At 41.0% G+C, this 24,094-nt stretch overlaps 1 protein-coding gene and 4 non-coding genes across 5 annotated transcripts; all 5 read left to right on the top strand.

The window, feature by feature from the left end:
* Positions 1-407: 407 nt before the first annotated feature.
* Positions 408-17,040, top strand: LOC108601543 (homeotic protein Sex combs reduced). Its single transcript, XM_033294200.1, has 2 exons — positions 408-1,749; positions 16,049-17,040. The coding sequence occupies exons 1-2, from the start codon at positions 750-752 to the stop codon at positions 16,354-16,356; spliced, it is 1,308 nt and encodes a 435-aa protein (XP_033150091.1). The 5' UTR covers positions 408-749; the 3' UTR covers positions 16,357-17,040.
* Positions 8,846-8,917, top strand: Trnam-cau. The gene has a single exon. It is a non-coding gene; the product is annotated as a tRNA-Met (tRNA).
* Positions 17,041-18,751: 1,711 nt separating the features above from the next.
* Positions 18,752-18,824, top strand: Trnak-uuu. The gene has a single exon. It is a non-coding gene; the product is annotated as a tRNA-Lys (tRNA).
* A 3,963-nt stretch (positions 18,825-22,787) lies between these two features.
* On the top strand, positions 22,788-22,860 carry Trnak-uuu. The gene has a single exon. It is a non-coding gene; the product is annotated as a tRNA-Lys (tRNA).
* Positions 22,861-23,104: 244 nt separating this feature from the next.
* Positions 23,105-23,177, top strand: Trnak-uuu. The gene has a single exon. It is a non-coding gene; the product is annotated as a tRNA-Lys (tRNA).
* Positions 23,178-24,094: the final 917 nt, after the last annotated feature.

A 24,094-nucleotide genomic window follows, 5' to 3' on the forward strand; every position in this document is an offset into this window, starting at 1 on the left:
GCGATGGTGTACAACTTGCGCCTGGGCCCGGACACAAGTGCAGTCAAGAAAGTGTCCAGAGAGCGACAGAGCGAGAGAGAGAGCGAGTGGGCGGGACAGTGGCGTGCCACACCAAAAATTGCATGCACGTAATTCCAATGCTTAGGCATATCCGCGCTTGCCCATCGGCTCAAGTGAAATTCAAACATCTCCTCCTCATCCCTACACGCCGCACCCGGAAGCGGGCAACAGTCTTTGCCGAGTCGAGTCGACTCGGCTGGAAATTGCGTTCTTAGTCGCTTGAGCAATAATTGTAATAATAATGATGCTCAGCGGTAAAGCGAAAATACTTTCAAATTATATGCCCAGTCTCAGTCCTAGTCCCAGTCCCAGTCCCAGTCCCAGTCCCGACACTTATCTTACAAATATTCAAATTTATTTACTACAAAATATACACACACACATATACATATATATATGTTAAGCTGTAAAAATATCGTTGCCAGTGTGTCTGACTGCCACCAAGTCTAGTGCTATCTACTCGAAGCTTACATTGTAGCTTCGCTTCTATCTGCAATCAGCAGCTAATGCAAATATTTAATGAGTCTCGAGTCTCGAGTCTGAGTCTGAGTCGAGAGGCACAGAAGCTCAGTTCGTGATCGAGCAATGGGATCTGCGCTGGGGCGTGGATTAAAGCTATAGTCAATTTGATATCGGGCTGAGGGCATCGCTAGCTACAGCAGCAGCAGCTGGAGTAACAACAACAACTGATGCTTCTACTGTTGCTTCTCATTTCAGATACAAATCGAGAGAACGGCTGCAAAATGGATCCAGACTGCTTCGCCATGTCCTCGTACCAGTTTGTCAACTCGCTGGCCTCGTGCTATCCACAGCAGATGAATCCACAGCAGAGCCATCCGGGCGCCAATGCCAGCACGGGCAGCAGCAACGGCGGTGCGGGCGGCTCCAATGGCGGGCAGGGCAACTCGGGCGCCGCGACGCCCGGCAGCAACGATTACTTTCCAGCAGCGGCCGCCTATACGCCAAATCTTTATCCCAACACACCGCAGGCGCACTACGCTAACCAAGCTTATGGCTTGGGTGGTGGCGGAGGCGGCGGCGGCGGCGGCGCAGCTGTCGGGGGACAGGCAAATCCCGATATGGTGGACTACACACAGCTGCAGCCGCAGCGATTGCTGTTGCAGCAGCAACAACAACAGCAGCATGCGCATGCAGCGGCCGCCGTTGTTGCACAGCAGCAACAGCAGCAGCAGCAGCAATTGCCGCAGCAACACCCGCAACAGCAGCAACAGCAGCAGCAGCAGCAACAGCAATCGAACATTAGCTGTAAATACGCCAATGAACCGTCAACGCCTGGCGGCGGCAACAACAATAACAACAACAGTGCTAATAGCAACAACAACAATCAGTCGCTCGCCAGCCCGCAGGATCTCTCCACGCGCGACATCTCGCCCAAGCTCTCGCCCAGCTCCGTCGTTGAGAGTGTAGCGCGCTCGCTTAACAAAGGCGTCCTGGGCGGCAGTTTGGCAGCCGCCGCCGCCGCCGTTAGCCTCAATAACAATCATGGGGGCAGCGGCGGCGGTCCCGGCGTTCCGGGCGTCAATGTGCCCATGCACAGTCCCGGCGGCGGCGACTCAGACTCGGAGAGCGACAGCGGCAACGAGGCGGGCAGCAGTCAGAACAGCGGCAACGGCAAGAAGAATCCGCCACAGATCTATCCCTGGATGAAGCGAGTACATCTCGGACAGAGTAAGTGTAACCAAGTGCTTAGCCTAACATATACATAGCATGAGTGAACTCTCAGTCTGCTGAGCTCACAAGTTATTATCCTCTGCTTTCGTTGGCATCTTCAGAGCTGCTCTGCTCTGGGCCAACAGCGTTTGGCGCAGAGCGGCGTGCACCTGATCCCATTGAATTTCATCTGGCATTGCCACCGGCTTGAAGCCCAGCACAACGAATATGGTAAAATCGTAAATGATTTTATACAAAAAATGCATTTTAAAAGCAAATACAAAATTAAACAAACAAACAATTTGTTGCTAGATGTTGACAGTACTAAAAGGCGAATGACTTAGTTTGCTAGGCTCAAAGGTTTCGAAAGTTTGCTGCTAATAAAATGAGGGGAGTATCTATAGTTACTCTACTAACTCTTAGCAGTGCATTTTATCATTTTCTTTGGCTTGCCAGTTAACCAAAAATCGTTTTCCAATACTGCCCATCTTTTTATCTATCAGCTAAATAACTAAGACTTAGCTATGAATTTTATCATTTCGTACAGAAATTTATTTATTTGAATTGTAACTTAGGATTATTTCTATATTACAATTATATAGCCAGAGCAATTGAGGCCTTCAAGCTGTTTCTGTATATTACCTATTTCTTATATTTAATTTTTTTTGAGATTTATGAATATTATTATATTTTTTTGGATTGACTTTCGTACAGAAATAGTTTAAAGGGAACTATTGAAATGGGTCGCGTTGGTGTAAATGGGTAGTTACTGCAAACTAGTGAAATTCATAGGTCCCTCCATATATGGGTTAATTCAGATCTTATCATTATTGCTGATGCTTTGCCCACTGCTGCACATTGTTGAAATTTCTGTGTGAATGTCACCAATTCACAATCACCAATCAGCAGTAAATTTAACAACACTGAAATTCAAATCTAATCCACTAGGTATTGGTGAATTGGTGAATTCATTGGAATCTTAAATTCAGTGACCAATAATTGTAAATAAAACTAAGCGATTTATTAGCGTTAGCTTGGAGCACCGAATTGTCTGGCGAGAGCTAAGATCGGGGGAACGCGCGCGGTGGCAACTTGTCAAAATACATAAACAATAACAACATTTAGCTCACACTTACAGTTTTGTATCTGCTGCTGCTGCGGCTGCTGCTGCTTCTATGCGGCGCTGCGTGAAGACTCGACCGCGAAAATCGTAGCGCGTGAAATTTGTAAACAAACGCCGAGCGGGCCCGAGCGCGTCTAAGGCCAACATACTCCCACAATAACTCATAAAAGCCAAGAGTATCTAATGCCTGCAGTTGCAGCTAGAGAAACAGAATCTCACACCTCGCGCTACGTTTATATTTAAACTTATTTTCCAAAAAGAAATGTTGCGTGCTAAGCAGCTACAGAATTTTTTTTTTGGTTGCTGCTGAACGAAAAATTGTTGAGCGATTTTTCTTTATGTCAGACAGAGATTTTTCTTTAACACTTCAGCAGCAGCAGCAGCAGCAGCAACTTCATGCTGACCCATTGATAGGCGCACGATTCAGTATTTTTCATTGTCAGTTCGCTCAGGTGCATAGCGCCCTGTAGATAATTAATAAATATCTTTGCAGTGTGACCAAATATGATTAATCGGCAGTCGCTAACGCTCGCTCTATGAGTTCAATTGCTTTCAATAATTGCCAGCTGCCAAGCTGTAAATTGCAGCTCTTGACAAGCCAAAATCACAACATGTCAGCCAATTAAAGAGACGCTGAAAAGCGCCATGAACTGCATTTACATTTATAAATACACAGAGCGACAACAACAAGAAAAAAAAGGCAAATACTTATTGATTTGCAGGCAAAGGAGCCGTTTTTGTAATTTGCCATTTGTATGGAAACTCGTTTCGTTTCGTTGCGCTGCTGCTGCCGCTGCCGCTGCCAAGTCCAATCAATGGGGGCATATTGTTATTATTTCTGTATATCTGTTACTCATGGCAACAACAGCAGCAGCAACTGTAGCTTGAAGAACAAGTGCAAGGCAAGGCAAGGCAAACAGTAGAAATAATTACGAGCAAACTCAAGATGCGTTTTTTCCACTCGTCTGAATGAACTACAAGCGACATGTGCTGCTGCTGCTGCTGTTGCTGCCATATTTAGATGCAATCTCATACATTTGCATATATATAATGTTCAAATAGTTTGCCTAAGCACACACAGCAGCAAACTGTGAACAAGTGTTGCTGCTTTTTATGCATCGATGGGGCTTTAATTGCATTGCGAGTCAGTCAGTCTGTCTGTCTGTCTGTCCCACAGTCTGTGTGATTGTATTTGTGAATGGCCACTTTGTAATTAGTTGCCGCCTGTTTAGTGCAGCAGTGCGGCCAAAGTGGAGTCTCCTCTCTGAATTTAGTGGCATGACCAGTGCTGGCTGCTCAGCAAATTGCAATTCGGCAGACAAAGGGCGGCATAAATTGAAGCAACATCTCAGTGTTGTTTTTAGTAAAGCAAGCTAACAATTAAAGTTGTTACTAATAGAGCTATTCCTATTGTTAAATCTTAAGTCTAGTATACAGTGAAATTCATAACTAAAAGTTATAGGAGGGCTGCAGCAAAAGAATTTAGCTAGTCGATAAACAATTAGGGTTGCTACATAGCATAAAAATTGTATAAGCAAAAAGAATATATTATTTATTGATGTTATTAGCATATTTGTTACATTTTAGACTCTCACAAAATTTTAAACTCTTTACCCCACAAAATATGCAACGAATGATGAACAATTCAATTCAATATTTTGCTAGTGTAATAATTTTATTAAATTTTAAATGTTGCCTTCTTATTTATTACCAATGAAATACAAATTTATTCATCGTTTAAAAGCATTTTGATCAGAAGACTATGAAAAAGATGATAGTGTTGAGTTAAATATTATGAATTTTAGCTGCTGTTCTTTTTCTTAAAGTGGCTCATTGCTTAGTTGATAACTTTTTGAACATTAAGCTGCGAACTAAAATGGTTTAGATGATTTTAGCAGTAGCAAGTTTATGCTAAGGCCTTAAGCACACTTTGCCTTTTCATGTTGCGCTCAATTAAAATCTATTTTATAAGTCATTGCTTATCGCAGCTTGGCGCAACAACTTAATTTGCAAAAGCTAAATTTCTTTATTAAATGCCATAGCCGTAGCCAAACATATTGCAATTTGAGTTGTAGCCCGAAAAAACAACAAGAGCCAACAACTTGAAATTGAGCAATGCCATTAAAATGGCTGCGCAGGTGCCAAGCAGCTCAAAAATTAAACATAAAGTGCAAGTGCGCTGGCGAGAAAAAGAGTGAAAGAGAGAGCGAGTGCGTAAGAGAGAAGCAAAATGTGCAGCTGACTGCAACTGCATGTTGTTGGGGCAAGAACCAGGCGCTGATTAAAATCCAGCAGAGCAACAACAGCAACAACAACACGACGACAATTACAACAACAGCATGTTAACAATTATGCAAATTCGAGTGCATGTTGCTGCTGCTGCTGCTGTTGCTGCTGTGAAGTGGAAGGTGCAAGAGCAACAACAACCACGTTGATTGCATATAATCACGTCAAGTTTTATTTTATTTTTACATTTTTTACATACACGTATTAAAATATATAAAATTAAACGCCATCTTTGAGACGCGCCTCAATTAGGCGCAGCACGTAGAGATCGTTAGGCGAGAACGAGAGAATTCTGCAAAACACCTCGACCCCCCCCACGCTCTCCACTCTCTCTACACCGCTTGCGGCATTTGCATTTTGCAGCTAGTTATTAAATAGTTTGGCTTAAATGAGCTCATTATGATGCCTGCACGCCAACAGTAGCTAAAGCTGCAGCTACACCTACATCTATATCTAAGTCTATTTAGTATATTTAGACAAATTGCCTTTAGTTAGATTCGGCTAAATATCGCGCGCAATCTTGTGAAGTTGCGCATACATTTCTCTCTCTAATTGACAAGACCAAAGCTGGCGGCGTTCCAAGCAATTTCGTGGCAGATCATCAAAGATCTGCGCGCTTCACTGTACGCCCACAATGCGAGCTAACAAAATGTCAAATGCTTATTAAATGCAGCCAAGCCCAACAACAACGAATGCAATGCAGGCAACCTAATTAGCAAGACTTTTGTTTGAACATATTTAAAATATTTGTGTGCTAAGCCAAAATCTGGCAAAAGCCATTTGAAGTTCGTGCCGAAGGCCACATTGAGTTGCAGGATGCTAAAGTCGCTGCAAAATTAATAGTTTGCAAACGAGTTGAACGCCAGATATGCACAAGATATGGCCAGAGCCAGAGCTCCAAGGCAGCCAACAGCCAACAATGGACGCTCTTGCAACTTGCTGTATGCGCATTCTGGGGCTCGCCTTATGCCCCAACGCTACTCGTCTACGATCGGTTGGTTGGTTGGTTGGTTGGCTGCCTGCCCCATGCAGCAACACCAGACAACGTTGCAGGCCAGACCCAGACCCAGTTGCATTCAGCTGGTCAATTACATTTTCATTAAGTTGGGACACGACTTTTCAAATAGCTACGTTTAATCATAATGATTGTTATTATTTTTTGCTGTTGCTGTTATTTTTTTCATTTTTTTGGTGCTTTCTAAGGCACTGACTCCAATCATTTTTATAATGTACGCGCTGCAAGGTGCGCGCATATAAAATAAATTTGTTTTTTCTTTGTCGTTTTATGCGTAACAAAGCGTTTAGTTTTGGCAACAGCTTCGCATTTAGCCAAGTTGAATTGTTCTTAATGAATGCTGCTCTCATTCAATTCCTGCTAAGCGACAAGCATGAAGTGCACGCTGTGTCGGATGTGAAAACTCAGCACTTTGCTTGAATTAATATGCATTAGGGGCACTCAGCAGCGAGGCTGTAACAATTTACAATTGTTTATAGGTCAAATTGGTATCGATTTGGCTTAGTTTTTAAGCCACTCACTCAACATTTAACACAAATCAGTGGCACACAAACAAAAAAAGAAATGCAGCCAAAGATGAATGATTGCCCAAATCATTGTTTATAAGCTGTCTGCTGATGCCTTCAAGTGGCCACCACAATTTTTGGCCAAAGTTAATAAAAGCGCATAAAAAAGTGCGAGACACTAACAATGCAGACCAGAGAGAACAAAGAGACACAAGAGCAACAATGGCGCCACTAATGACTGATGATGTGCGCGCGCTGATAGATGCAAATGCAGCACATCAAGATAAACACACAGATACACACACACACATATAGAGAATTGTAGTGCCTGCTGCTAAACAAATACGCAAAAGAGTTTTATACACTAGTTTTGATTTGCTTTTGTTGCGTTGCAACAATTGCTGAAGTCGTTCGGGGGAAATTAAATTGCGAATAAAGCAAAGTAATTGCGATTTGAATGCTGAAAAAGTGGCAAGCAATAAATTTCGAACTGAGTGTCACGCCAGCGCCGCATGAGAATTTATCAAATTCAGGCGCAAATTGGCGCACATCTGCAAATTGGCTCCCAGCAGCAGCAGCCAGAGCAGGCGGAGCAGCAACTGGTCGCTCAGATATCGTCCAGATACGCATAGAATATTAAACTGGCTGCGCATTAACTAAACGAAATAAAAACGGCTAAGCGCACAGTGGGCAGTGGGCAGCAGCAATGTCAAAAGCCAGTTGCCAATTGCTTGCTAGCCAATTGCTGATGTGCGCACCACTGTGCAGCACAGTGCTCTCAACTGTAGCGCTAAAGCGAGCAGCATCACAAATCGCGCACAATTCCAGATGAAATTGTGAATTATTAATGCAGGCGGCAAAACTATTTGGACTGAGTAGGCAAACCCACGAAACCCAGCAACAACCACAGCCACAACAACAACAGCAGCAGCAGCAGCAGCAACAACAAATCGCAGTACGTGAGCTGCCACCTTCTTGCCTGTCCACCATTGAAAATTGAGTTACACGCGTGGTCTGCATGTGTGTGTTGGTGTTGCCTGCGTCAAAATGTTGCTTGCAGATACTTTTCTTGTACGTGCAGCACGGGCTTACATTTTGCAGATTAAAGCGAACTGGTGGAGTGTGGGGAGCAGCGCAGTCGTTGCCACCTCCAGCCAATTCGATTTAAATGTCTAGCATTTCCACTTTGCTTTTCCTGCACATAATTCTCTATGTATTAGAATTGTTGTTGTTGTTGTTGTTGTTGTTGTTGCTGTTTATGGTGTGTTAAACGAGTTGCCAGTTCAGCAGGTCAAAAGCTAAGGCCAAACGTAAATAAAAACTAAGCCGCATGCATTTGCTTGTGTTGCTGTTGTTGCTGTTTCTGTTGTTGCTGTGAAATGACAGCGCCAATGCAATGGCAACAATTGCAATTTGTTCGCAGCCTGCCCTTGGGGCGCATGTAGGTAGTGAAGCAACCACGACTTGGGTTACACTGTCTTAGTTTACTTTCAATTTTGCCCCAACTGGCATTCGCTGCACTTCGCGCTTCATTAAAAGGCGGGCGGATGCAGCCGCCGTCGCCGCCACCAACAACAGCAGCCGCCTTTGTATCTCTCTCTCTCTCTCTCTCTCTCGCTCTTTTATGTATATCGAAGTTTCTGCCTTTTTGCCTGCCTGACGACAGCAAATTTGCAGCTCGGCAGACAAAATGCGAAGTCGAAATTAAAAGATTTTTAAAGACACCTTTGTAGCAAGTCTTGCAAACTTGTTCAGCAGCCCACTTCAGCTTCAGCTACAGCGCAGCTTCATCTTCATCAGCAGCAGCAGCGCAGCGCAGCAGCAGCAACTACAATTTTTGTTATTTTTTCTTTATATCTTTTGCTTATTCTTTTATCTTGGGCAGCCATGTTGAATACTTTTGTATTATAACTTTTTTCAACTTAATTTTGATGGCTTCAAACTATGCTTATAGTTATTTATTTATGTGTGGGTTGCGCATCAGCAACAACTTAACAAAATAGCAATTAAAACTGGTTTGCAGTTTGCCGTCACAGCTGACAAAATTTATTTATTGTTTTATAAATCGCAACACACATTTGTTGTTAAGCATTTTGTTTGCAATTTAAGCCAAAACCAAACCAGTTAGCCTGCATTGATTTCCTCTCAGCATTTGCTGCCCACTTGGCCGAGGGCTGTTCAAGCAGCAGAGTGGCGCAGTGGAAGCGTGCTGGGCCCATAACCCAGAGGTCCGAGGATCGAAACCTTGCTCTGCTATGAAGTGTCGTTGTGACTTTTTTATTTAATTTTATTTTTTAGTGCAGTTAATATTGCATAGAAGCAGCCCCTTTTTAAAATTATCATTCTTATGTAACAAAAATTGTCGCAATTTCATGAAAATCAATAAAATATTCTTCGAATTCGAATGCGAAAACATTTAATTTTGAAAAGATTAAATTTATAATTTTTTAATAACTAATAAAACTGGTTATTTATATATAAATCACAAAATTTATTTATAAAACAATTAAGTCTTTTTTCTATATGAAACTTATTCTCTATTAAAAACATCATAAGAATCTTTTTCGTTAAAATAGGTTCAGACTTTTTGTTTATACTTATTGTTCACTGTACTATTATTTATATAAATCACTAAATTGATTATTTCAACACTTACTATCTTCTTCTTCTTTTTCTCTTTAAATGCATATTATGCTAAAATAGTTGCAATGTAGATGCTTCTATAGAATGTTTTATTATTATAGCATGAGCTTTAATTATTCATTCTTTTAAACGCTTCATTAGCATTTCCAGCTGTCAACTTAAATAGCATATTTAATATATATTATAAGCGCATAATTGCATTTAAATACATCATAAAAAAGAGTCGCTATAAGCCGGCAAATTAATGTTCATTCTATCAAACGCAAACGCAATTTGCGCACGAGCCTTTGTGTATCTGTTGGATACATAATTGAAGCTAACGCCATTTGCTGTACAGTAGCTGAGCTGCAGCCGCTTGTCGATTGTCAGTGTCTGTGTCTGCATTAATAAAGAATTCATCACAATTACAACGATTGGCCACAGGATGCAATTTTCAAAGGAAATTATTAATGGAAAGTCAATGAATTCTGTTTTGAAATTCTGTTTGGTGCCTTTGATTGATTACACAGCAGCTTGGCTTGCAGTTTAATATTTTTTGCTGCTGCTCGTTGCTTGGGCCAGTCAAAGACCTCGCACTTAATCATGGGCATGGCTAAAATAAGTCCAGAAGCCAGCAGCAAACAGACGACAACGACGCTGACGACGGCGGCGTTCATTCAACTGCAGACGACAGGACACTCATTAAAAATGGGTGCACAGGTACCACGACGAGCTGGTGGGCCAGACGGCTGTTTAACCGCTTTTTACATGGCAGTGGCAGTGGCCAACATGAGCGGAGTGGGGGGAGACGCTTTGGAGAGAGCGAACTGGTTTAGCTGGCGCGTCTGCTAATTTATGTGCGCAAGCGCACCGCTCGCTCCCTACTCGGGAGCACCATAATTAACTGAGGTAGTCATTTTGAATTCACACACACAGACAGACACACACACAGATACAGCGACAAGCAGTGAAACAATCAGGCAAGAGGTCCTCACTGCTTAAATCAAAGATAAACGATAATTATCTGCGCGAAAATGCGCGCATAAATAATTTGCAAGAAGCCACATTAAAATTGTATCTAAAAGATACGCATCGCTTGATAGCCAACAACAGCAACAACAACAACATCCAAGAGCTGAATTGTGGACTTTGCATTCGCCAAAAACAAACTTTCTGTGCCGAGCCTGCGACGCGCCATTAAAAATTAAAAGCTCATTAATTACGCAGATAATTCATTTATTATATTTTCAACACAATGCGAACTCAACGCGCCACAATTTGTTACTCAGCTCATTATGCCGCCAGGATGTGCAACAGAGTGAGAGAGAGAGAGAGAGAGAGAGAGAGAGAGACAGAAAGAGAGCTCCGGCAACTGTTTCGAATCGAAAACAATTATTGCTAGCAAATAGAACGAGTTCTGTTTGGGGTGGTTTGGGCTGTAGCCACAGCTCCCTTTTGGCCAGGCCCAGGCACGTGTCTCTGGGGCAGGCGTGAGTGTTGCTTAGGTGTTTAATCCCCAGGAGCAGCACTTAAGTTTCAATTGCCAATTCAACAGGTTGCAGCTTAAACTCAAATATATCAAATGTTAAGTGTTAATATTTAATGAAAACTTAGGCGTAAAGGCTTTAAGATTTATTTGAAAAATTAATGTTGAATGATGCTAAACAAATATCGATTAATATTTTATTTCTTAACATAATAGTATATAGAATATATATATTTATAGTTTATATATAAAAGTAACGAATTATCCTGCAGCATAACATTTGGTTTGTCCAAAATGATTGCAAACCGGAAACCATATGCTGCCAATTTGAAAAGTTTGGAGGGTTCAGATCGTTTAATTTGCTGCTGCTGCTGCTGCTGGCATCAGCTGTTCTCGCTCTGGCTCGAGAAGTTCAAAAGCACATGATGTCATTTCACTTGAATGGCTTTTGCAAAAAGTTGCAAAGATGAAGCTGACGCAGAAGAAGAAGAAGCAGAGGCATGCAAAAAGGCAGAGCCAACTATTGTTGTTGACGAAACTGAATGTTGTGTGTTCGTGTTGACAACGAACACGGAATATAAATTGAGAAATGCTTTAAAGCGAAATAATCAATTTACTTCTTGACATAATTTCCATTTTTCACGAAACCAAAAGCAGCCACGCGAACAACACAAAATGTTCACAAAAAAAAATTTATATTATATATAGAAAAAAAAGAGCCACGCACCATTCGCACATGAAATTGTGGCACGTTGAACAATGCCCCTTGCTTTGGGGGCAAGTAGGCAAATTGTAAGGCAAGCGTTTTCCAAAAGTTTTCCCTTATTTTCAAATATATTGACCATTTTTTATGATGTTGCTGCTGCGGCTGTGGCTGCTGCTGCTGCTGACCACAGCAACTGACGGCTGCGTCGCTTTATTTGCGCTGTGATTAATGATGAAGCTGCAGATACAGTTGCAGTTACTGTTATAGATACAGATACAGATACATTTGCAGATGCTTCCCAAACTGTCTGGCTGACAATTGAAGTTGTAAATACGATTTAATAGCAATTTAATGGTTTTTTGTGTGAATAGCAAACACCTGTTGTGGACTCGCTCTCTCTCACTCTCTCTCTCTCTCTCTCTCTCTCTCTCTCTCTCTATTGCTAGTTCTATGCAGCAGCGTAGCTCGTGCTGTGGCTGCAACACTTTCATTATCACGAATGTCACATCATTTGTCGCATTGCACAAAACTGCCCGCTAGTCATTTATCACCAAAGGAATGTGTGAGACACACACACACACGCACACACATAGCTAGCATATTTGATTAATTTTTCTTTTCCGAAAGAAATTAACCCGCTGCACATGTCGACCCCAGGCAGCGGCCCCTTTGACGCGCCCTCGATCGCTGCCGCCTCAAGATTTATCTCTTCCAGCATAGCTCGAGCATGGCCAGCAGCTCGTGCCCCTGCCCCACCGCTTCAAGTGTTTCCCAATTTCTTTAGTCGCGTCGCCAGCGTCTCGTTCTTTTATTTATAGCACATTTTATAAATCAAAAATATGTTGGCAACTCACAATCAGTTGCAGTTTTTAGTTTAACAAAAATTAAACATAAATCATAGTTTAAATAGAGTTGCAGACTTGAGACTTGACCTGAGACAACAAATCTCTCATGCAGACAATTAGTTTACGACCCCGAGACGCTGATTCTAACACCTCAAGTGATATTTTGGTTGTGCCCCCCTCTCTTGCCACTGCTTTGTCACTTGATGCCGTTGCTTGTGCCTCTTGCGGGGCTGCGTATGAGTAATGATCATTTGGCTGCATTTTGACATTGATAATGGTGTTTGGTAAACGACTCATTAGCCCAAGTAGCCGCTCACTGTGGTCAGCTGGTCATCTGGTCAGCGTGCTCATCGTTTGTTTGATGAGCATTTAGATCTGCTGCTTGCGCAATCGGAAGTGCGTTGATTTATGATTCTTTGGCAGCGATCTCGAGCGCAAATTGCTCAGCTTGTTCAGTTGTTGTTGCTGTCGCATTTCGCTTTAACAACAACAAGGGTAACAACTACAAGCACAACGCTGTGTTTAGTTTATTTTTTGCGCCGACTACGACTGCGAGAAGATCAAGTCGAGGCCGCGCGGCTGGACTGGCCTGGCCTGGCCAGATGCAAGTTGTAAGTCTCAACGGTGAGTTTGAGTCTCATGCCGCACACGTTGCGCCTCTGCCTGATTACGATGACGATGTTTAGCTTGTATATTCATCTTTTGCTGCCTCTCCAATGAGCGAGCCCAGACGCCGGGCAACGTTGACAAATGACCGCTACAAGTGTTTGTGACAAGCCGCAAGCGTTTTTCTTAATTTTATTTCTATTTCTAGCAGCAAAAGAAAACAATTAAACTTTGAACCGCTAACATCGGTATGCATGTCCGACCTAGGCCAAGGGCTTCAAGCTTAACTTTGAACCAGGGAGAGTTTGTGTTGAGTTCGCCTCACAAAGCGGCGCGTATGCTAATCCCGTGTCAATCACAACATGATCAGGATGCAAAACGCCCTGCGAACAATGGAAGAATTTGAATTGCAGAACTGCATGCCGCAGCGAGTCTCGATTCTCTCTCTTTCTGGCTTTGTGGCACTTAATAAATTCTGTTGCCTGATTTTTGCATGCACCAAATTTCAAAATATCAACTGATATGTTAAACGGCTGTCAGCGTCTGTGACTTTGACGTCATCTTACATGAAAATGAAATGCAAAAGAGCAGCCAAAGAGAAAAACAAATGTCACATAGCTCGGATATGTGCTGAAGCAAGTTGTTGAAGTACTTAAAATACTTGGCAACACACAAGTATCGCCGCCTCATGCAAAATCCAATATGTCTATATAGCATTTCACAAAGTCTAAAGGCAGACAGACTGTGGGACAAACAGACGCACTCAGAGACAACGAAACGAAATGGGCACAAAGTTGTAAAACGCTTCGAATGTTCGCTCATTGGCGCTGTCAAGGCACCGCGCCATGCCCCGGCAATAAGTGATATGACAAGCCAGGTGGCGATGCCACAAGATGATGCCACAGGGCTGTCAACTCAACGGGGCTTTGCGCCTGGCCATGACGACGACAACGACAAGCGACACAACGAGTAGCCGAGTTAGTCCCAGTCCCAGTCCCAGGCCACAAGCGAACGCAATGCTGCTCACATTTATTTTTGGGAGCGGTAAAGAGTTGTCCACTGATCTTTAGCTGGAAATCAATGCAGAGTGCCAAGCATTAACTGTGCCTGGCATTAGCTGATTAAGCTATTCATAATGCTAAATGATTTAATATCGCGCTCATTTTTGTATTTCAAAGTAACTCAGCTGCTACTCCCAAGATAGTTTAGCTCTGAGACACTTTTGTGTAAACAAATTGCAACATTCATATGACAGCAGCAGCATTTGACAATTGCAAATGGTTGCAACAACATTCAGTTCATATTGATTTTTGCTTGTGGCTGCTGCAAGGTCAGAGCAAAGTAAAGAAAATTGAAGTAGCGTCTGCAACGCTAAATATTACATGTGACCAGTTGCTCTCTATCTCTCTCTGGTGGTCATGAGCACTGAAGTGCGCGTCGTCTGCAAAGTTTGACGCATTCCTGAGCGACAGCTACATTTTCTAATGGCAAGCTAGAAATATTAGTTTCGATATCAAGTTTGATGCTTGATAGTCTGACTGACAAGTGACTGAAATGGGTCAGAAAAAGAGTGAGAGAGAGAGAGAGTGAGAAAGAGAATTTAATTTGCAGCAAAACTCTCTTTAATGCTGTTCAGACATGAGTGATGAAACCTAAATGTCGTTGTCTGGTTACTGTCTGCTCGCTGTTTACGTGGTCATTAGTTTAAGCCCAGCTAACAGAGCCTTGCCGCCTTGCTCAGTTGCGACAAACATGGACACACACACATGCATAGTTGTATGTGTGTTTGTGTGGGCGCTTGTGCTTTAGATACAGTCAAATTCATTTTAATTAAATGAGCGCTAATTAATTTCAAGTTTAATCAGAAATTCCATTTAGATTTTCCACTGATTGATGTGCACCGACATCTTCCGACGACGTCGCGTAGCCAAAAAATAAACAAAAACCGCCACTGAGCGAGCGACATCCTCAATGACCGCGTCAGTCGTAGCTGGAGCGAACTTTTAGCTAAACTTTAGCGCAGCCAACTGATGTTTTATCAAATGATTTTTTTGATAGGCAGCTCTTTGTTTTTAGCAGCAGCAGCAGCAGCAACATTGTTGAGCCAATTGCCGCTTAGCAATGGGCCATGACCCATATAAAGTCAGTGGTGCGCTCTCAGCAAGATTCTGGGGGGGAACAAGAACATTTGTTGGTTTTCCCAAAGTGTCGACAGTCGGGCATATCTATCACAATTGACTGACTGCCACACATTTCAAAACGGTCTATATGCATGTGTGTGTGTGTGTGTGTATGCGTGTGTGTGTGAGGCATTGTTTCTGCCACTTTGTTGTTGTTGAAAACCAGGCGGGCCAATTGACTTGGCCATAATAACACGCCACGGTAAATGGCTTTTAAAAGTCTACTTTGCCATAGCCCGCCCTCTCATTATGAACGACGCGTTTCGAACGCCCTCGCACAAGCCCAAAAAGATGACAAAACATGGAGAGCGGAAGAGAGCGGAAGAGCGGGGCAGCGGCCTGCCAACATTGGTTTGGAAAATTGTCATTATCTTAGACCAAACGCAGTGGGTGAAGAAACTCGAGTTGCATTTTGGCAGCCCAACGACAGCTGTCTAAGAGTGAAGAGCTCCACCACCCCCACCTCCCAGCATGGCACAGTCAAGTCAACTTATTGTTGATTTTTTGGCTAAATAATGATAATAAAAAGAGTCTTTTGTTGTTGCCAAGCGAAATTGCAGTTTGTCACGTCATATTTATGAAATGCGCAACGTTGCAGAAAATGGCAAAATAAACAAGAAAATTAACTGTAAGCAGGCCTCAGGTGGAAAGCTTGGCCCAAAGTTGTTTGCTTGTCCACTTCAAGACTTTGTCGATTAACTGGCGACGCCTTAGCCTAAAGCTTGGCAAACTAAAACTTTAAGTTTAACTTTCTGCCAATGAGCATAGGCAACTAAATTTGTTAAAATATTTAGTCTACGATTTTTTTGAATTTGGTTTAAGATTTATCGAAATTGAATTTATGAAAATGGTCGTGATTGAATTCAAAAACTGAAATTAAATTTATTCCGTATTTGATTTGCTGTTTACTAATCTGTCGCCTTGTCGTCTGACTTTCTGCAGGTACTGTGAATGCCAATGGCGAGACGAAACGACAACGGACCTCATACACCCGCTATCAGACGCTGGAGCTGGAGAAAGAATTCCACTTCAATCGCTACCTGACGCGCCGACGACGCATCGAGATCGCGCACGCTCTGTGCCTGACGGAGCGGCAGATCAAGATCTGGTTCCAGAATCGGCGCATGAAGTGGAAGAAGGAGCACAAGATGGCGTCGATGAACATTGTGCCGTACCACATGGGCCCCTATGGCCATCCCTACCACCAGTTCGATATCCATCCGTCGCAGTTTGCGCACCTGAGCGCATAGGACGCGTGGCACTTTTCGGGTACTGGTTAGAGACTCAATCAGTTGTATCAGGAACCATATCAGGCGGCGGCAGCAGCCAGCGTAGCCAGCGGAGGCGGCGGTGGTGGCGGCGGCGGTTATCAGTCGCAGGCCTCCTCCCAGGATGTCAGCACGGCGGCGGCGCTCGGTAGCGCCAGCGTCGGCGGCGGAGGTGGCAGCAGCATTAGTGTCGGCAACGGCCCCAATTCGCTGTTCGGCTCCGCCGTGTCGGTGGCCAATGCCAGCCAGGCCAATGCCGATTGCATCAAGTATCCGCAAGAGTTCTGATCTCAGGTTATCATCAGGCAGCAGCAGCAGCAGCAGCTACAGCAGCAGCAACAGTTACAACAACAGCAGCAACAGTCGCTTGAGAAGCTGCTGGAGTTGGACTGTGAGCCCGAGCCAGATCCCGAATCGGATCTGGAGTACAAAGCGGATATTGTTGGCTGCAACTTATTCTGCTGTTGAGCTGCGCTTCTCTCTCGCTCTCTCGCTCTGCTTGCGTCGCTCTGCCGCCACTGTCGCTGTCGCCGTCGATCCACCAACATCAAAGATGATACTTCTTGTTTGCAACTGATTCGTGTTAAGCTGAGAAACGAGCCGCGTTGCCGGAGTGCGGCTCGTTTGGGTTTATGATACTGGAACTGGTGGGAGCAACAACAACAACAACAACACCACACAAATACAGACTCTCACCCACACACACACAGGTCTGTTTTGCCGTTGAGCACGTCCCAGTATGATAAACCTCTTTCTCTAAGCAGTATTCGAAAAGCTATTAGTTATATAAGTCTAGCATAAATTTTTAGTCCTAAGCTGCACATACGAACAACAAATGCCCAACAAAAGCAACAAAATATGAAAACACAACAACCCACAACATTTGCAATAATTTCAAAGTGATTTCTATTAAAATTAGTTTTCGTTTTATACTATACTTAACTCTATTTCTAGTGTAACCCGGGAACATTCATATCCTCAAGTGTGTACTTAAAACCTCCCAAACTATCTATACGCATAAATTTAGCTAATCGTATAAGGCTTTGTTTAGTTTGTAAATAGCAGAGCGCCTCATCTCCTTGCTCAGGGGGCGCCTTATTATGTTTGTGTATCTCTTATTATTTGTTTTTTTATATATTTTTTTTTCCCAGAAAAAAAAAAACGTACATAATAAAATTATATGTAATCAATTGTTTTGCTCGAGAGCTGCAATTTGTTCAGTTTTGTGTTGTTGAAAGTGCTTTAACAGCTATGCAAATGCTTTACCAATTAATTTATTCAAAATTTGTCAATAACTAATTAATTTATCTTTATCTGCACCATATATTGATGAACAAATTCGGAGCACAAACAGGGAATTTGGCAAAGCGATCAAAACCAATTAGCGCAAATGCAAATTTAGCATAATTTTTATAGCAAAGACATCCCAACCCCAACCCCAGCCCCAGCCCCAGCCCCAACCCAATACTGAAAGCTCTCCCATACATATTTTGATTTTGGTTAATGTACAAGTGTTTCATGTTTCATGTCTGTAAATCGAATTGAAAATCCTATACATATATTGTCTCGTAGTCTTAAGTGTGTGCATCGAATGATTAATGAAGCAATGCGCAAATTGTTAAAACCCCCTTATAATGTAAAACCAATATATAAATTTAATGTAATTATTTATGCTGTACTTTTCGCTAAGCTAAGGTTAGTGCATTCTAGATTCTATCGTTAGTCTATGTGAACCTAGCTCGTAAGCTCCTAAGTTATGTGTATTAAATTAGCAAGACAAATTTTAGTAAAAACAAAAACAAATACTGCAAAAAATCAAGCCAGAACAAAAGAGCGAAAAACAATATTAAACAAAATGTAACTCAAACAAAAAATACTTAGCACAAATTAATTAATCGTTTTTCGTTTGATTTATGTATGTATCTATATATGTACGTATGTATTTTTGCAATTTGTCCAAGCAAAATGATTTCTCAAATCGCTATGCAATGCAATATAAAGAAAAAATTTGTAGATTTTCGGGGTAGGGGGCGCGACAACTGTGTGCGCCATTGCACAGTGAGCGCAAAATGTTTAATTGCATTCCATGTAAAAATAAATTACATAACTAATTTTTAATGAAATCCGTATGAATGTAATGATATGGACTCCATTGCATAGGCAGTGTTACTGAACTATAAAACAAACAAAAGCATACAAATATAATAAAATCAAAACCGATACAAACATATGTAAACATGTATGACTATGACATAAAAATAAAAACTATTTTAAAATGTAAATGTCTCTTCCTCTTCTTTATTATATTGATCCTGTTCCTGCTAGTCCAGAGCTATTCAAAATAACACGAGAGTTCGTGGGAAACCTGATTTCATATGCCCGGGTAGCTCAGTCGGTAGAGCATTGGACTTTTAATCCAAGGGTCCAGGGTTCAAGTCCCTGCTCGGGCGATTTACTTTTTTGTTTTGGATACACTGTTTTTTTTACAAACCAATCAAAGCATTGGAAATTACCTTATAAGATTTATTTCAAGCTAGCTACACATATTACTGCTTATCTTATATTATCGGCAAAGCAGTATACTATCGAGCTGCTCTATGACAAAAGCTAAAAAGTACAATAGTTCTGTAATTATAAACGTACTCTTGAAATACAAAATATTCCTCTTTAGCAAGAAAACGCTTCGACTTCTTACATAAATTGTTTTGGCTTTAATTTTTATGTTAAATTACATTACAAACATTTTCTAAAAATAAAAGGTTGCAAGCTGTTTTAACTCGCACTGCAACATGTATGGCTCCACCGCGCATCGAGCAAGTATGTTGTATTGAGTTGTCGTGTCGGCAAAGCAGTGTGCATATATATTTACTTCATAGGAAAAAGGTTGCTTTAATATCACCTTTGGATACGGTTTGCTCGACTGGAAGGTTGGCAGCTTCTGTAATCACGCTTCTGTGAGGTCTGATTGTGGAATAGCCTGAGGCTGGGATTCACTGTGTAGTGGACCAGCCATGTTGACGGAACGTCCGCACTAAGCTTGCCATCAATATGGGTGCCGCGGAGGAGTCTGCGTTGCATCCAGGTTGGCTAAGGAGGGATGTACAGGGCCAGGGGTGAAAACCAGCAGCCAAGAGTTCCCGTGGTAGGCAGTAGTGGGATAGCGTACCGGAGTGGACTGCCATTATCAGCCTTGCCAATTGTTGGACCGCAATCTTTTTGCCAAACTACAGCTTTGTGTAGTTTTTAATATAAATATAAATATACAATATATCTTGGATACCATATTTTATTGAGAGACACGCTCTCGCACATACGGCTGCTTAACTAGTGTTAATGCAGCAACACAGATTTTTATTTGGAGAGCTTGTGTTTGTCAATGATGCAAATGTATAAAATATATAATTATATAATGGGAGATAAAAAGGTTATTAAATAAATTAGATAGAAACGTAATTGCATAACATTGTGTGTAATCAATTCTTTTGATGTGAATCCTAAATGCTTTGACCGATATATTTATATGCGTAGTACTGGAAACAAACATGAATGAAATAAATAATGAAAGTATATAAAACTATAATATTTTGTGCTTCGCTCATTATACATTTGAGCTACATTGTAGGTATTGTAAGAAACTTTGCAATAGTTTAATAACGAGATATATTTTTATATATGTGACGTTTACCAATCTAGTTTGCGTATCTGACAACAAATCGGTGATTGAAGTACACAAGTGTCGACTGCGGCCAATAAGTCGCTATAGACAAACATTTATCCATTATTATACAGTAATTTCGTGCGACTTCGAATCTTTCAGAAACATAGTGGCTATAAGTCGTGGCTAATAAATGTTTCCTTTGAAGGCTGTAAGTTCTTGAAGTCGAGAAAAAGGGGATTTGAGACAAATTTTGTATCATGCTTATGCGAATTTTTCAAACATAAACCATTCCTGTCCATATGTGATGAGTTTTAGAAATAAATTTGTTTCAAAATATTATATTTTTAATGTTGGTGCATGCAGATTTCAGGTGTTTAATTATTTTTGGTTTTAACACATTTTCTAAAAATAAAAGGTTGCAAGCTGTTTTAATTCGCACTGCGACATGACCGCGAATCGAGCTAGTATGTTGTTATTGAGTTGTAGTGCCGACTAAGCAGCCCGCACGTATATTTCGGTGAAAAGTAATAAGCTCTCCTGCAAGATTATAAAATCTGTTAGATTGTTGGAGAGGTCTGCGCTGCTGCGAATAAGTGAGAGCGCTCTGTTGCTGATAAGCATCGTACGATGGGGCGGGTTACACAGCATACGCTCGAACGTGAATATTTGAATTAAATATTGTATTTTAAAAAAAAAATATTAATAGAATAATATATTTCTGAGCCTTAAAGTGGCTTAAACTTTTTATTTTGTAATATTATCTTTTAAAAAACTGTTTTGAAAAAAGTTAAACATGCAGACAATTAATATTAATAGATAAAAATTGTTCATATTTATAAATAATATTTGTGTTCTTGCAATAACGACTTGTGTTCTTTGGCTTAAGAGGAACTTATAGCTTGCGAAAAATACTTAAGTCTGATTAGAACTGCGACAAGTAATGAGCATTATGTAATTAACACTTTACACCTATAATTTTTAGAGAGACAAGCATCCGCACATGCGCTGCTTAGTTAATGCCAATTTAGAAACACAGACAGCTTCAAAATTGTAATTGTCTATCAATTTAACCGCGCAGATGTTGATCTTTACTATATAATAATATAATGGTAGATAAAAAAGTATTAATAATTTGATATCAGAGTAGATGGGCATAACATTTGAAAAACACGTGTGATTAGATAATTATGGAAGCCAAAATTGCGTGTAATCAATTCTTTTGATGCTAATCTAAAATTATTTATGTGCGGGGTACTGGAAACAAACATTTAGTCTCTGTGACAATAACGTAATGAAAGTATATAAAACTATAATATTTTGTGCTTTGCTCATTATACATTTGAGCTATATTGTAGGTATTGTAAAAAATGTTGCAATAGTTTAATAACGTTCTATATTTTCAGAATTCCGGCAAAGTGAAGTTTACCAATGTAGTTTGCATATCTGACAACAAATCGGTATTTGAAGTACACAAGTGTCGACTGCGGGCAATAAGTCGCTAAAGACATACATTTACCTTGAATGCAACTATATACCATCCAATAAACCAGTATTTCGTGCGATATCAAATGTTTTAGAAACATAATGGCTATAAGCCGTGGCTTATAAATATTAACATTGATGGCTGTAAATACATAAAGTCGATAAGTCGGGGATATGGAATTGGGAGAATTATTTATGATGCTTACGCGAATTTCTCCAACATAAACCATTCTTGTCCATATGTGGTGGGTTTTCAGATATAAATTAGTTTCAAAATATATCTCATCCTTTTTGTCACTCAGGGCCCCATAATTGTGGACAACGTTCATATAAGCTATGAAACTCTGAAGGTACCCTTTCCAAGTGGCGACTATATGCTTAAAGGAGCATGGACTTTTTTTGAAAACGCGCATTTTAATTTAAGTCTTTACTTCAATGTGAATGAAGATTGGTAAATTTGTATTAAAAGTATCTATAGATATTCGGATATATGTTGGTATGTGTCTTAACTACTTTATATTTGGTGTTTGAAATTAATATATTACTTTTTAATGTTGGTGCAAGAAAATTTCAGGTGTTTAATTATTTTTGTTTTAAAATAAAAGGTTGCAAGCTGTTTTAACTCGCACTGCAACATGTATGGCTCCACCGCGCGTCGAGCAAGTATGTTGTATTGAGTTGTCGTGTCGGCAAAGCAGTGTGCATATATATTTACTTCATAGGAAAAAGGTTGCTTTAATATCACCTTTGGATACGGTTTGCTCGACTGGAAGGTTGGCAGCTTCTGTAATCACGCTTCTGTGAGGTCTGATTGTGGAATAGCCTGAGGCTGGGATTCACTGTGTAGTGGACCAGCCATGTTGACGGAACGTCCGCACTAAGCTTGCCATCAATATGGGTGCCGCGGAGGAGTCTGCGTTGCATCCAGGTTGGCTAAGGAGGGATGTACAGGGCCAGGGGTGAAAACCAGCAGCCAAGAGTTCCCGTGGTAGGCAGTAGTGGGATAGCGTACCGGAGTGGACTGCCATTATCAGCCTTGCCAATTGTTGGACCGCAATCTTTTTGCAAAAATATATATATTTTATGTAACTTATGAAACTCTTAATCTTATATGCGGAGTACTGGAAACATTTTCCTATTTTTTTTTACTTCACAGCCACTAATAACTGAAGGGTGTTAAGAAATTAATAATAAACTATTATAATTAATAATAGATCCTGTTCTTTTATTAATAGAATTTCTTACTCGCACCTTGGCGAGCCTGGAAATACATGCCCGGGTAGCTCAGTCGGTAGAGCATTGGACTTTTAATCCAAGGGTCCAGGGTTCAAGTCCCTGCTCGGGCGATTATAAATTTTTTTTATAGACTATTGCAGAATATTTTATCACATAGATTTTAATTAAACCTATTTTATAAGGATTATTTAGCAATATGATATGTGCCAAGTAGCTAGTAGAGTTTTTGTTGTACACTCCCTTGGATATCTTGATTTAGAACTTTACAGCAGAATGAAAGCTTTAGAAAAGTTCTAACGAAAGCTTCTTACAGCAGCTGCGTTATATTGATAATTTGGCGGCAATCAAACACATGCCCGGGTAGCTCAGTCGGTAGAGCATTGGACTTTTAATCCAAGGGTCCAGGGTTCAAGTCCCTGCTCGGGCGATCTACTTTTTATTATTTTTGTTTTTATCTTTATTTTAATACAAATAAAAATACGTAGGAAGTTTAATCAATTGATTGTGGAGGTGCCTGATGCTGGGGCATTTAGCTAAAAGCTGAAACGAAAGCATAGAGCAGCATAACGTCTAATTGGACCCTCATGAAATTAACACCTTTTATTTGCATTTTCATTTATGTGTGGATACACCAAAATTGTGTGAAACACTCTTGGCTATCTGTATCTGGGCATGCACTACAGTATCCGTATCTGTTATGTACCGCGTCGTGGTGCGGCGCGTTTTCTTGCCTATATACTCGAGTTTGTGTATTTGCGACATGGTATATAACAGGGTCGGGGTTTGTGTGTGGCTGCGGCTCTGTTTGCTAAGCTACGAACAGAAAGAGACGCTGCTCTAAGGTTTTGTTCATGGATACGCCTAAGAATTTTGACATACATACTTTGTTACCCTGCCGAATACCAAAACGTTGTTGAACGCTGCTGATGTTAAAGTTGAACGAATACATATATGTAAGAGCTGGAGATGGAGATTCTATGGCCGAGTTAGCATCGGAGAAGCTGTCAAGTGAACTAGAAAACGAATGCGTTTAATTAGCATTCATTACGACAAATAATCAAATTGCTTTAGCTGAAACGGTGCAACAATAAAACGAATGTTGCGTTCAGCGCTCAGACACGAACTAGTTATTGTACATTAGAGCCGTGTTAATCTACAAAATAAATGCAAATATTTGTACAATAAACCAGAGCAAACGATTTTCAGGAAAAAAAAAACAGTTCCATGACGTTGCCAGTTCAGTATGTGAAAAGAGAAATCGGCTCAGTTGCATTTTCTCGACTGTACATCCAAGGCTAAGAAAGTAATATAGCCTTCAACTACAGCAGCCCGTAGTTCTACTTC

This window comes from Drosophila busckii, chromosome 3R (genome assembly GCF_011750605.1).
Source record: "Drosophila busckii strain San Diego stock center, stock number 13000-0081.31 chromosome 3R, ASM1175060v1, whole genome shotgun sequence".
Classification (NCBI taxonomy): Eukaryota; Metazoa; Arthropoda; class Insecta; order Diptera; family Drosophilidae; genus Drosophila; species Drosophila busckii.